We start from the raw sequence: 14522 nt of genomic DNA on the forward strand, positions 1-14522 counted from the left end.
TCCTGAGTGCTGAGATTAAGGCAATAAATGGTTTTTAAGGGTACTTAAAATTTTATTTATTATGTATACAGTGTTCTGCCTGCATGTATGCCTGTAGGCCAGAAGAGGGCACCAGATCCCATTACAGGTGGTTGTGAGCCACCATGTGGTTGCTGGGAATTGAACTCAGGACCTCTGGAAGAACAGCCAGTGCTCTTAACCTCTGAGCCATCTCTCCAGCCTGTAAGAAAACTTTTTTACACAAGTTCCCGATATACTGAGAGGCCTCATAACTGTGAATATGAAATATTTGAATAGTTATAAAATTATAAAAAATAAAACTGCAACAATAAAATATTCTAAGAGTCAAAATTTTTTCCTTCCACATTTGCTGTAGAAACTTGGGAGAAAACAAAAATGAGAAGTGACTTTTCAGTGTCATTAAGGACTCGTTTCTTACTGAGGTCAATGCAGAAAGAAGCGCAGATCATGATGCCACACCTTCCACTCCTAAGAAACTAAAATTCATTTTATTTTATATCTGTGTACTGTGTGACTGGCCGATATCCTCAGAGGCCAGAAAAGAGCGTTAGATGCCCTGGAACTGGAGTCGCAGATGCCGTGAGCCACAATGTGGGTGCTGGGAATCAAAGCCAAGTCCTCGGGAGGAGCTGACAGGCTGTAAGGCACTGAGGCATCTAGACTGCGGTGACCTCTGTACATTACAGAGGTGGGGAAGGGGGAGAGGGAGCCCAGCAGCACAGCATCTTAGGAGAACAGTCCAGTGAGACGTGTCGAAGCAAGAAGGTACAAGGCGGGCACTGGGAAAGCAGTAACCAGGGTTACAAGGACATGCCAAACACTCTGAAATCCAACAGAGGCCTGGAATTCTAAGTCTCCTCTGTGTCTAAATCCAAGAAACAGGTACCTCCAAGTCCAAAAAAGTGACAACCACGGTTAGCCTTTCTACAAAGCCCACAAAATAAAATCATTGCTTTTCTAAAACGCACTTTAATGTAAAAAGATAGCCGGGTGGTGGTGGCGCACGCCTTTAATCCCAGCACTTGGGAGGCAGAGGCAGGTGAATCTCTGTGAGTTCAAGGCCAGCCTGGTCTACAGAGCGAGCTCCAGGACAGCCAGAGCTGTTACACAGAGAAAAAAAAAAAGCTACAAGCAGTATCAATATGGACAAGCCTATCCCAATGTTCAGAGAACAGAAAGAACAGAGTGCTGTGGACAGTTAAGAAAGAAAGAGTGGTCATGTATCTCTCCTCACTCACCGTTGTACCATCAGGAAACGTGAGCTCAGAAATCTGCACGTTGGAAAGCTCGCTGAGCCGAGAACCATCTTTAATGGCCTTGATTTGATCTTCAAACTGAGACTGTAGGTAGAAGGGAGATTGTGATTAAAGCTTTAAGAAAGTCACCTTTCTAAGAAAGTCACACCATTTTACTGAGAGGCTTGAGGTGGCAAGACTGGAGAGCTCAGTGTGCTCTGACCCTTGGCGGGCAAGACCTCCCCGGCCGGAAGATCACTAAAGCAAGACAAGTGCTTCTCAGGAGAGGGGGCTGGGGAAGGACCTTGTCATCTGAGCACTGGGAAGCCTCCTGGAATTCCTTCTATTCCTTTTCTTGGTGCTCAGAAGTGAACCCAGGGCATTAGGCATGCTAAGCAAACGCTCTAAGATAATTAAGAAAATGTCACAAATTTTATGAAAAATTCCTAGTAATTTAACAAAAAAACACTGACAATGGTTAAAAAAAAGGAATGATTTTGGTAGAATTATGACAAATTTTCTAGCTTACCTTTGTGCTCTCTATTTCTTCTCTTACATTAGAAAGAAACAATTCCCATGAGAGTGTATCACACTCCATGTCAGGATATGATGCAGAATCACTGGAAAATTTTAGAAGTAGAAAACTGCTTAATACCCACTTTATTGACTGGAAAAATTAAAAGCATTTAAAGGCAAACAGAAACAAATCCACAATCAAAAGCATGTTTTGAAATTGTCAATCTTGGAGCAGGTGTGGCGGTACATATTTTAGTCTCTGCACTGCGGAAGCGGACACCCTTAACCAAGAAGCTATTTGCAGTCTATACCCAATGTCAAAGGGAAAACGAATGGTATTTCATCCACACTTCAGGGCAGGCCCAATTGTGGGAAACCAGTTGGGAGACCAGCTCCCACATTTTACCCCAGGGTACTCTTGAGGAGTGAGGGATAAGAGATTCAGATAGAAATAGAGGGGAGAGAAAGAGACAGAAACACAGGATAGCCTCGGGAGGACCTGGATCCTAATCCACCAGCCCCTTCTGGCTCTTCTAAAGGGCTATTTATAGGAATGCCAAGGGGTGGAGCAAAAGGCCTCCCCCAGCTTAGTCAAGTATAGAACATCTCAGACACCTGGTGACCACGCACGTGGTCAAGCCATCCTCTAATGCAGGCCTGCTGGGTAAAGCAAGCTCAGATCTCACTAGGAAACCTTTGTGGGCCTCCACACCCAATGCCCAGGAGTAGTTGGCCGTCACAAAATGAACTTTTGTTCTTGGACCTTTTGTTTCATTTTGCTTTTTTTTGCCGTGTATGAGAGAGAGAGAGAGAGAGAGAGAGAGAGAGAGAGAAAGAGTGAGAGTGTGTGTGTGTGTGTGTGTGTGTGTGTGTGTGTGTGTGTGAGAGATGCTGGTCTTGTCTTGATTTACATCTTTTTTTTTTTAAAGAGAGACAGAAAAGACAAAAGGTCGGGTGCAGGGAGGTGGGGAGGACTTGAGGGAGAGGAAAAACATGATCAAAATACATTGTAGAAAAAACATTTTAAATACATATTTTTCTTCAAGTGTTTCTAACTTAATTTCCCCAATGTATGTTGGAAAGAATACTTGGGAGGCCACGGTACCTGCTCATCAGCTTGAGATTCTTAAGATAGGTTTCTGCTTGAGACGCCACACTCTGTAATTTGCAGACTTCTCGCTCCTTCCAGTTTTCCAGGACAGACAGCTGTCAAGACATTAGAGGATACACAAATATTTACAAATGAAGATCTACTTGAAAAGTTTACATGTAAACATTAAAAACCTTCCAGTTTCTCCGGAAATAAAGTACGATGGCAGACACGTAAGAACATGACTATGTTGTAATTTCGTCAGGTGAGCAGGAATGAAAAGTGACACCAGAAACATCTACTTAGTGACATGAGATTCCATGACTTTCTGTATCACTACATAGGCACAGAGCCAGGTTCCCTGTGAGTATAAGGAGGGTTTACACTACCCACCTTCCAGCTGCATAAGGATCAGAGGCCTGCACTTCCTCAGTCCTAAGCCTCTCTCAGCACTCACATCTGGGGCATGATTTCAGCTTTCTCTACAAGGTTGTTGTGTAAGAATCAGTGCAGGTGATGTGGAATAGCCTCACTTTAATCCAGGTGTCAATAACCTGGACAAGGCCCTCCAGGCAACCCTGCTACCAAATAACACAGAAAGTGAACTGAAGAGGCCAGGCAATCAGAGGCCAGCAGAGCACAGCACACTAGCTCTTTACTCAGCTTCTCTTAGAAGCAGCTGCATGGTTGACAAGTAACTGGGACGTAGGCTATTTCCAGACGGTCCAAGTTAATCCTTTTCTCATGTCTCCAGAGAAACCACAGATACATGTGACAATAACTAGAACTTGTTTCTCAAATAAGTACCGGAAATCACATTTTAGAAACAAACAAACAAATAAATAAAGCCAGGTGTTGCACACAGCCATTTTCTTTGTTTCAGCTTCTCACATAGATGCCAACATTAATATGCATTTCTCTAGGGGACTGAAGAAAACACCCACACATACACCTCTATTTCTTTTTCTTTTGTATTTAGGGGTAGGCTGGCCTTGAACTTGTGATTCCCCCATCTCTGCTTCTTGGTGTATCTGAAATTAGAATTATGAGTCACCAACACAGTAGCAGTGGTTGACTTGCAATTTATTTTATTAAGTAGGTTCTGGTGTGTGTGTGTGTGTGTGTGTGTGTGTGTGTGTGTGTACACACACATGTACACAGATATGGAGGTCAGAGGACAATCTCTGGTGTCATTTCTCAGGTTCATTCAACCTTTTTTTGTTTGTTTACTTAAGACAAGATCTTTCACTAGCCTGCAACTTGCTAATAAGTAGGAGAAGTTGACTTGCAGTGAGCCCCAGGGTTCCATCTGTCCCTAACTTCCCAATGTCAGCTTTAAAAAAAAGGATTTTTGGGATGGGCCTGAGGTCCTCATTGTTCAGAAAACACAAGCACTTACCAATAAAGAGTGATCTCCCCAGCCCGGGGGTTCTTTTAATTTGCTTTTCAAGGATGGGCAAATATTGACATACCTCACTTGATTAAGTCTGATGAAGACATTCCATGAAAAGCATGAGAAATTACTAAATTATTTTGTTAAATAAGAAAAAGAGTTATAAATTTTGAAAATTTATGAAGACAAACATAAAATATATTTATGGGCACATCTGAAACAAGTATAAACTTCAGGTCTAGGGATATACTGCAGTGCTGTGCATGCCTGGCGAGCATGAGGTCCTAGTACTGAAAAGAAGGAATGAAAATGAAAAATCCTTAGGCAAAGAAAAAAACAATTATTTTATTTAGAAATTAATTATGGATGAGAGTCTATTCCTTAATTCCCCAGTTTATATAACGGCACTACTCTAACAGGTAAAACCACAAAGCAAACAGCGGACTCTGCCCTTGCTGATCAGCAGTGTCCTGGCCTCACCTCTGCAGCCGCCGCCCTTTGCCGACTCTCTTCATAGTGCTCTGTCCCTCTCCGGATGCGCTCCTCGACTGCCGCCTTCTCACTTGTGAGCGCGCTGTGTGAAGATCAGAGAAAACCCTGAGAACAAGTCCCTCCAGTGAGATCACAGCCGCGTCAGACGCCAGGCCAGCTTTGGAACCACATTTTCTAGAGTAACTTCTGCCTCGTGTGCTACCAAACAATTCAGACTCTGCGCTTTCTGCATTTTACAAGTGATCAAAGGAAGACAAGAAATCAAAAGGGAGTATCTGGAAGAAGGGCAGAGGAACACATGAGGGCACTGTGTCAGTTTGCTGGTGTGCGTGCGCATGTGTGTGTGTTCGAGCATGCATCCGGGCACAGGGGGTGGAGGTGGGTGTCTGGAGACCAGCGGTCAATTAACTTCGGGTGTGATTCCTCAGGAGCCGTCCGTTTTGCTTTATTTGAGACAAGGACTCTCACTGAGATCTGGATCTGACTAAAAGTGCTGCAATGGCTGGCCAGTGAGCTCCAGAGATCCTCCCGTGTCCACCTCCGTCACAGCCCTGGTGTTACAGGTAGCATCACCACACCCACGGTTATTTGCGGATGCTGGGATACAATCAGGTCCTTACGCAGCAAGCACTTGCTGACAACCACTCCCCCAGCTCCAGCTCACTGGCTTCTGAGGACATGAGGAGTACCACCAAGATAAACTGGTAATTGCTCTCAAATTACCAAATTTCTATATTTCGAGAAAGAAATTCCATTATGAAAGAGTTATAAAAACAGGAAAAATGTGAACAGGACAAAGCTGTTCACAGCCACACTTTTTAAACGAACACACCAAGTACTGTGTTTCACTGCGGCATTCAGACCTCTGACCCTCCTCCTGCTGATCCACCCTTCCCCACCATCACTCTCCTTTTGTTTTCGTATCAAATATATTTTACTCTTCAAACTGGAAGATGTCTGCTTTCTCTCATGGTTTCATGACCTACACGCACACATGAAAACTAAAGTCTATGGTCTGCACGAAAGGAAACACTGTTCCTGTCTTTTGTAGGTCTGGATTGTTTTGCTTACTGTGATTTCCTGTTCCATCATGGTCACACATTGTAACAACAAGGAAGCCATTGAAGACGATGGGAACAGAAAAGATTATGCAAAATGGCATTAAACAAAATAAAGCAAAGTACAGCTGATCGGTGAGACCTGGTTGTGTACATAACACCACAATGTCGTCCATTACTAAGGACTAGAGGAAACTACAGGTTCACAATGAAAACTGTAGTTTTGTAACAATGACAAACTGTAGTAACATCAATACACTACAACTCCATGTGAGACTAGTGTCTCAAGTGCACAAAAGGTGTTTCCACTACTGAGCCACACTCCACCTCAGAAGAGTACCTTTTTTTTTTTTGGTTTTTCGAGACAGGGTTTCTCTGTATAGCTTTGTGCCTTTCCTGGAACTCACTTTGTAGACCAGGCTGGGATTAAAGGCGTGCGCCACCACCGCCCGGCAGAAGAGTACATTTGTAGTTGAAATTAATTAAAGAAAAGAAAAGAGCCAGGAAAGGTGACACATGTCTATAACCCCAGCACTTGCGAGGCAGAGGCAGGCAGATCTATGTGAGTTCGAGGCCAGCCTGGTGTACAAAGTGAGACCCTACTTCATAAAAAGGAAAGAAAAGGAGTAAATAATAGCAATACATTGAGGCATTTTTATACTGACAATGGAAGACAGAAGTAGAAACCAGGATATATACATATTCAAGCTTTGAGAATTATTTAAGAGACAGATAAGCAATGATACACTTAAGAGTCTAATGAGATTGTAGTGAAAGATGTTAAGAATAATTAAAAGTTGGTTTGCCTGATTTCCGGGGACTGGTCCAGAAGTGATCCGAATTCCTTATCCAAGCCTTCAATTTTCTGGGCAGACCTAGAAAAGCAGTTACAAAACCTTCATTACCTTCCAGGTTTTTTCACTACAACTCCACACAGTGAACTGCACCCACATCAATGAAAGCTCCCCATGAACTCAGACTGCCCAGCTACTGCTGTCATGCTGTGCTGCTCAGAGCAAGTTTTACTTATTGTTTCCAGGAATGCACATGCTTGGAATCCCACCTCTTCAGGAACACTTCTAAGGAAGATCCTGGGTTATACAGTGAGATGAGACCATCTCAAAATAAGAAAATACATTAATAAGTAAGCCAGCCAGCATGGCATATGCAGTAAGAATGTTCACAATGATGTTCAATCTTAAAGGCAACGGGGCCTTGTTGACTCAGATCCAGGCTACTCTCATTTTTATGTAACTGATCTGAAAACATGCCAGTTCGGACGAAGTTTTAGGTGAAAGAATTTTTCAATGGATGCTTTTTAAATGATGTAAACAATTGTGAAAACAATATCTATAAACGTTTTTTAATTGATATGTACATTTGACATTGAATACAAAGAATCTGACAAGAACCAGAAACCCCAGAATATTAAAACATTAACGTCATTCTTCAACTGTTACTTACATTTCACTGGTATTTGTAACCTTCTTAATTTTTTTCTTCAGGGTCTTTAATCTTTCTTGGATTTCTTTTTTCTCTTGTTGCCATTTTTTAACTTCTCTGTCCAAATCTTGGAGGAACCAGTCTAATTCTGTCTTTGAGATCTAAAAGCATTTTAGAAAATACTTGAATAATCATGGCAATACTTTTTTTGGGAGGAAAAATAAGACCCCGGCAGCCTAGAACAGTGACAGTGTCCTAGCATTCACAATAACTCAAGCTCAGGGGAGCCGGCCCCCTGGGGCGGGCACGAGACCACTTGCAGCCCCGGATTCAGGAAACACAGCACAGCCATACTTTAACCACTGAGGGCACTGGCTACAGGAAGTCCTCTGGAGAACCTTGTGTACCCACGGGATTCACACTTCAGTCTTCGTCTACACAGCTCCCTAACTTAGAAGTAACCTGCACATGTTTTAGCTGGCAAATCCAACAGTTCTTGTTTGCTTCTAGAAAGACAAATGTGACATCTCTGACTGATCACTAAAGGCATCCGGACGGAATATCTGTGTGAAGTCCAGGCAATATGGCAGGGAACCTCTCGAGGCAGTGCTAATTCCCTTCCCCTGGAGGTAAGAGTCAATGCCACCCCAGACCAATGTCTTGGCTCCCTTACTTAGTTGCTGCTTTTTGAAATATCTGAAAAACGCTTTCAGTCACTTGTGAAGGATCATCCACTCAGGGGGTGTAAGGCATCTGGGTAGGGTACCTTTGTAAATAAAATACCAACCGCAAGTACAACATTGCATAATTGACTGTTTCTAATCATTGAAGTGCACCAGAGAATCCAAGCATTATTTAAAAAACTAAAAATAAGTTAAATAGTGCCCAGTCTCAAATTCCGAAACTATCAACACCTGCTTAATGAAATTCTGTACTCCTATTTGCTAGGGAAAGACTTTAATTTCTTAGTTCTTAATTGAGCTTCTGATCCTAAACTTCCTGCTTAGGATCAGAACATGCTGAGATCAAGGATTAGCTACAGAAACATGGGGCTTTCTCTCTCAGAAAGAACACCACACCCTGTAATAAACCTACACAGATATAATAGGAAGTAATAGACTTCAACTCAAAAATGATATGAACGAAGAGGCCATTTCTTCCTTCTTCAGCCTTAGACACCAAGGATTTTGATGCTACTAGAGATGAACCTGCTAAGTAGTCAAGTTCCTGTAAGAGCTGGGTCCTACTTCAGGGACTGGTCTAGATGGATGTGATGCATAGGCTCTCTCTTCCAAAGCAGCAGAAGCACAAAAGTTCTGTGGTTCCCCCTCAGGCTGGGGGAAGAGGGGTGTTTGTCCACATTTTCCTTGCTAATAAAATCTTGCAGATTCCAAACATGCCATGTCATTACTGTGACTCGGGTGACCGCATGCCTACCACACTTATAAGCTCCTGTACTGTACATGGTCACTTCTATTTCCGCCATCAAGGGAAATCTGTTTGCTGTGCAACTGGAAGCCAAGCCAACTTTGTTCACACTGAGCCAATGCTCACCTTGGACCTAGCGTCTTGAAAGGGAGATAATGTGCAAGCACAAGTTCATGCTACGGCCTGAGAACCTACTGGGCAAAGGCACCTCCAAGAGATCAGTTAACAAAGGATAAAGATTTATAATCATGTTTGTTGGCGCACACGCACACACATACACAGTCTGCCAACAAAACTACTACCCGAGTTCATGTGCTGTTTGTACTCACCTCCCTTTAATGACAATGCCGCTTCAAAATTAATAAGGAAATGATTATAGTAACTCCCACCTACGTGTGTAAACACAACCAAAGAAACTCAGATTCACAATTTAAGAGAGTACACAATTCACGAAGAAAGTCTACAAACTGGACAAGCCTGTCCTGAGGGATGGAATCACTGGACTCACCATGTTCCTGAGTACAATCACGTGACACCAGATCCAAAGCCACACAACAGAAGAGCTTGGTACAGGGCTGCCTGCCTATGCCTCCAACGTGCACGAGGCAGAGACGTGGAGTTTGAGCCCAGCTTAGATGACGCAATAAGATCCTCTCTCAAAAGGTAAGACCTCAAACTTGAGAGCCAGAGAGTCGCAGCCAAGCTCTGTTCTGTCACAGCCCCACACTGGGCATGTCATATCCCCAGAACAGAGGTCATCTGTACACACAGCATGGGGGACTGTACAAATACAGTACCCAGTCTGACCACCAGGCTGTGAAGCTGCAGAGGTCTCTGTTACAAATGTCACTCACCAAATGACTACATGAAGTGATTATGTGCCTGAATCTGCCTGTCATTCACACAGGCCACGTAGATTACAGTGCAAATCTTCCTGAGGCAATACCACATTTGTATCACTATTTTACTACATCTCTCGTTTATTCAAGCTTGTATCTTGTGTGTCATGTGCTGAGTAGGGTTTAATTTTTTCTTTTACTATTTTATTTTTCCCAGACAGACAGTGAGGAGAACGACTAACTCTTCTCATCCTTGGAGTGTCCTAGTTCCAACTGTGTGCAAACGGGTCCTGGGGAGTGTTACCAGTCCCCTTTGACCAACCAACCTTTTCTTCCAGGGACACTTGAATCTCAATAAAGAGTATTTCTACTATTTAATGTATTATTCCAGCTGTTAATTCAGACTGCTCAAACAATTTTTTTTTCCTTCTTAAATGGGTTAGTCTCTCTGTTCCCTTTATGAATAGGAAGCAGTAGTTTCTTTAAAAAGGAACATCATTTTCTCACATCTGTGATCTCACGGCCCACTGAAGCAGCCAGGCTTTCCCTAACTGATGCCACTCCACTATATGGAACTGATGGTCAATGTGACTAACAGAATCTAAACCGGATCCTCCAGGGCACTGACACACAGCAGGGCTCCATTAGTTACTCTGACATTGACTTAGGAAGAAGATGAAGGACAGTCGTGGAACCACTACTTCCTAAGCCCTGACCAGGTAAACTCAGGAAACATGCGATTACTCCTCAGGCTTTCCAGAAAAGCAAACTAAACTTCGGTGACATTAAGTAACCCAACTGCTCTCTCAGAATAGTTCTGAGCAGAACTATTAGGATAGAACCAAGCCTGACTCTAGGACCTCTCATGTGAACTGCCTTAGGAATTTTTCTTGGAACTTCAATTACAGATAAACACAACCCCAGACTCACAGTCCTCTTCTCACAAGCAGTGTGGAAGGCTCCACACCACACAAGAAACACTGCCCTCACACTCCTCCACCCTCCTCCTGCCACACGGAATCACGCAGTCGGACGGGTCACCTTGTTCTCTTCTACGTTCCTCTTGAGCTTCTCTTCCAGGTCCCTGGTCTCTTCTGAGCTCCTGAGTTTGATCTGCTCATAGTTCTCCACTGCGGCCTTAAGTTGGTCCCTTAACAGGCAGTACTCCTTTTCAGTCTGGGAAAGGTCCCCCTAAGAGTAAACCACAGAGGCATCAGTTAACAGCTGTTTAAAATTTGTGATGTCGTTTGAACTGCCTCAAGGGAGGGTGATGTATTTATTCCCATTTATATGGGAAATGTAATAATCCAGAAAACCTCTAAATACTATGCAGAAGAGCCAGCCTTTTTTTTTTTTTTTTTTTTTTTTTTTTTTGGAAACAGGGTTTCTCTGTGTAGCCCTGACTGTCCTGGAACTTGCTTTGTAGACCAGGCTGGCCTCGAACTCAGAGAAATCCACCTGCCTCTGGGATTAAAGGTAAATGTTGTCACTGCCTCCTGGAAGAGCCAGCTCTTTTTAACATTATCATTTTGCTATTGAAATTTGTAATAAAACTTCAATCTGTAAACTATAATTAGTTCTGAAAATTCGTTTCCTAAGGGCATAATATTAGATCAGAATTTGATGTGAATGTTATTTCTATAAATAACATCAGGAACTATTGTTAGGGTTTTAAAGGTTGCACATACACATATTTTAAAGGCAAGTAAGTAGATTAGATTAGTGTTGCTATTACTCTTAAGTGTTTCAAATGGTAAGTTGCTGGTAATTTTAAAAAGACAAATTAAATTGTTACCAGTGAATTGCTTTCTGTTATCTACCATGGATTAGCTTAAAATCAAAACAAACAGAAAAGCAAGATGGGATACTGTCCTATGAAATGTTGATAAACAAACAACACTCTGTGTATGCTTTTTAAAAAGCTCTCACTCAGCTAGGAGTGCTGCTGTGTCTGAAGAAAGTACTGTGGGATATGGAGCCTCCGAGGAGCAGAGGCCTGCCCTCCTGGGGCAGTCATGCTGCAGAATCGATCCCAGTGGCACAAACCTGAGCCATCCTGAACAACTTATTCGCCCCCCCTCCCCAGTACCCGAGCACTGTGCAACTGAAAGGCAAGGAATCAAGCAATCAAAATTATACAACTTATTACAACACTGAATTACAGCCAGCACAAGGAGACTAAACCGTGCCAGTCTGGAGGGCCTCAGACTGAGACTTAGCACTATGGTAAGTGAAACTGTCACACCTACTGTGACACACAAGCAAGACGGTGAAGACTTCAATTATCTCCATTTTATTCTCAATTTGGCAAAAGAATCACAGTGAATATGGTATTATTACTTCTACATCCAAGTCACCAACAGAGACAGCTGGGACACTAAATGGCAGCTTTATTTATTATATTTAAAATTAACCACATTTTTCATAAGAAATATATAAATTTTGCCTTTTATAGGTCAGAAAACCAAGGATAAGACATGTGTGGCAACTTCTCTAAGTCCCAGAAAAAAAAATAGTAGTTGAGGATTCAATGGCTGAAAAGCCACCAGTCACCTTGACTTATCTCAAAGTCTTGAAACTAAGAACTAATTTAACACAGCATTTGTGAATATTCCTAATACTGACTGATTTACTGAATGACAAAGCCTACCTGATTTAGGGCTAAGTAAAAAATAAGAATTAACAACAGCCCATCTACTAAGTATATACTGTGTTAAACAGAGACCAGTTTACTCAAGCACTGTCTACATAAAAAGCAGACACATTCTATGTGTTCAACAATTAAGACATCAAATTGCCACATATTCTTGTAAAGAAATAAGCAAACAAGTCGTAATTCTCTAACAGGTATGAACAGAATTCCATTTCCAGATATCACTTAACTATATGTAAATGATCAAGTAAGGCTGCACACCAAAATATTAGCCTGGGCTGGGTGTGGTGGTGCACACCTTCAATCTTAGCACTAAAAAGGCAGAGGCAGTGGGTGTCCATAAATCTGAGGCCAGCCTGGTCTACATACTGAGTTCCAGGCAAGCCAAGGCCACATCTCAAAAACAAACAAACAAACAAACAAACAAACAAAAAACTCAGCATGGGTAAGATGAGTGCAGCTGATTTTCAATTTCTCAAAATTTCTAGTAACATACACTTAAAATAATTTAAAGGCTCTTCAGTTTATGAAGTACCACATTTCTGTCTGCTCAACCACAGCTGCTTCAGTGCTCAAGAACAGCACAGTAGGCCGGGCGGTGGTGGCTTAGTCCCAGCACTCGGGAGGCAGAGCCAGGTGAGTTCGAGGCCAGCCTGGTCTACAGAGCTAGATCCAGGACAGGCCTCAAAACTACACTGAGAAACCCTGTCTCGAAAAACAAAAAAAAAAAAAAAAAAAAAAAAAAAAAAAAAAAAGGAACAGCACAGTACTTCAATACATGGACACACACATTCCAGCTGCCAGTGGTGGAAATTTAAATAGTATCTAATTTTTGGCTGTTAGAATTATGAACAAAACATGTATTTAAATATCTGCCCATTGGTCTCACACACCTAGCTGAGGGCAGGCAATTCTGCACTGCTTTCTGTAGACGGCTGCATTCTACTGCTTTCAATACCATGCATATGGAACTGGTTTGTTTGTGAACGCCTAAAAACCATGAACATTTCTTTTACTATGGCTGTATATTCACGCCAATTCCCATTTTGTGACACGCTGTCTTTTTCTTACTGATTCGAAAACCTTTTTAAGAATATTTACTCTTCCAGATCCAGAATTCCCAGGCAGCTCCTGGATTTCTGACCAAGAGAAACTGTTTGCTGTTATTTGAAGCCACGAGATCTTGAGGCTGGCCTTGAACTCATGGAGACCCGCCTGCCTCTGCGCCAGAGTACTGGCATTAAAGGCGTGTGCCACCACTGCCTGTCTCAGTAGAGAAGTATTAAACACTGTTTAAGGTCTCCAGGCGTAGTTAGATTATCCTGCAATAAGAAACAAAACTAGGGGGAAAAAAATCAATGTTTCCATTACATCCTATCCAATCAAGTACATGGGCACCTCCTCTCCTCAGTAAGTCTCCCAATAGCAGCTTAGCTATCTTGAAAGGGATTTTTTGCCACTAAAAAACGAGATCTGGATAAGTGAGACAGTTGATTAGCTTGAACTGTTTGGGAGGCACCCAGGCAGTGGGACCTTAGTGCATGAGCTGGCTGTTTGGAACCTGGGGCCTATACAGGGACACTTGGCTCAGCCTGGGAGGAGGGGACTGGACCTGCCTCGACGGAATCTACCAGGTTGAGCTCAATCCCTGGGGTAGTCCTTGCCCTGGAGGAGATGGGAATGGGGGGTGGGCTGGGGAGAGGGTGGGAGGAGGGAGGACAGGGGAATCCGTGGCTGATATGTAAAATTAAATTATAAAATAACAAAACAAAACAAAACAAAAAAGACGAGATATTTTCAGCTGGGTGGTGGTGGCGCACGTCATTAATCCCAGCACTCGGGAGGCAGAGCCAGGCAGATCTCTGCGAGTTCAAGGCCAGCCTGGTCTACAGAGTGAGTTCCAGGACAGGCACCAAAACTACACAGAGAAACCCTGCCTTGAAAAAACAAAAAACAAACAAACAAAAAGAGGTATTTTCTCTTAGTAAGCTGGTCTTAGTATATGTCAAGTATCTTGTATGTAATAACCTTTCAATTATTCTGATCTTAATTTCTATAAATGATACTCATACCTCCTTTTTTTCTTTCTCATACCTAATTTTATTAGTTAATATTTCTAGAATAATAATTACTACTGATGTTTACCTTGAAACAAGATAATTGAACCATTCTTGTACCTTCTGATGTCATTCATGTAAATAACCTTATTTATACATTAGTGCATGCTCACCACACCAGTTAAAAGAACGCCATTATCCTTTGAATTAGTGCTCGAAGGGAAACCAAACCTAACCTTTTTCTTAGCTTCTTCCTCTCAAATTTCAACAAAAAAAGTTTTGTTGTTTATTTTGTTT

At 42.4% G+C, this 14522-nt stretch overlaps 1 protein-coding gene across 4 annotated transcripts in view; it reads right to left on the bottom strand.

Annotated features, from left to right (window-relative positions):
• Window positions 1–6179: 6179 nt before the first annotated feature.
• Ttc3 (tetratricopeptide repeat domain 3) overlaps window positions 6180–14522 on the bottom strand; it is an 88607-nt gene continuing 80264 nt past the window's right edge. For all 4 annotated transcript variants that reach the window (XM_059277159.1, XM_059277157.1, XM_059277158.1 and 1 more), the window contains 3 exons: window positions 10557–10706; window positions 7270–7409; window positions 6180–6680 (listed from right to left, as the gene is read on the bottom strand). In XM_059277159.1, the coding sequence (XP_059133142.1) occupies window positions 6596–6680; window positions 7270–7409; window positions 10557–10706 (375 nt within the window). In that variant the 3' untranslated portion in view covers window positions 6180–6595. The remainder of the gene's footprint in view (window positions 6681–7269; window positions 7410–10556; window positions 10707–14522) is intronic.

The sequence above is a fragment of the Peromyscus eremicus genome, chromosome 12, assembly GCF_949786415.1.
Source record: "Peromyscus eremicus chromosome 12, PerEre_H2_v1, whole genome shotgun sequence".
Lineage (NCBI taxonomy): Eukaryota > Metazoa > Chordata > Mammalia > Rodentia > Cricetidae > Peromyscus > Peromyscus eremicus.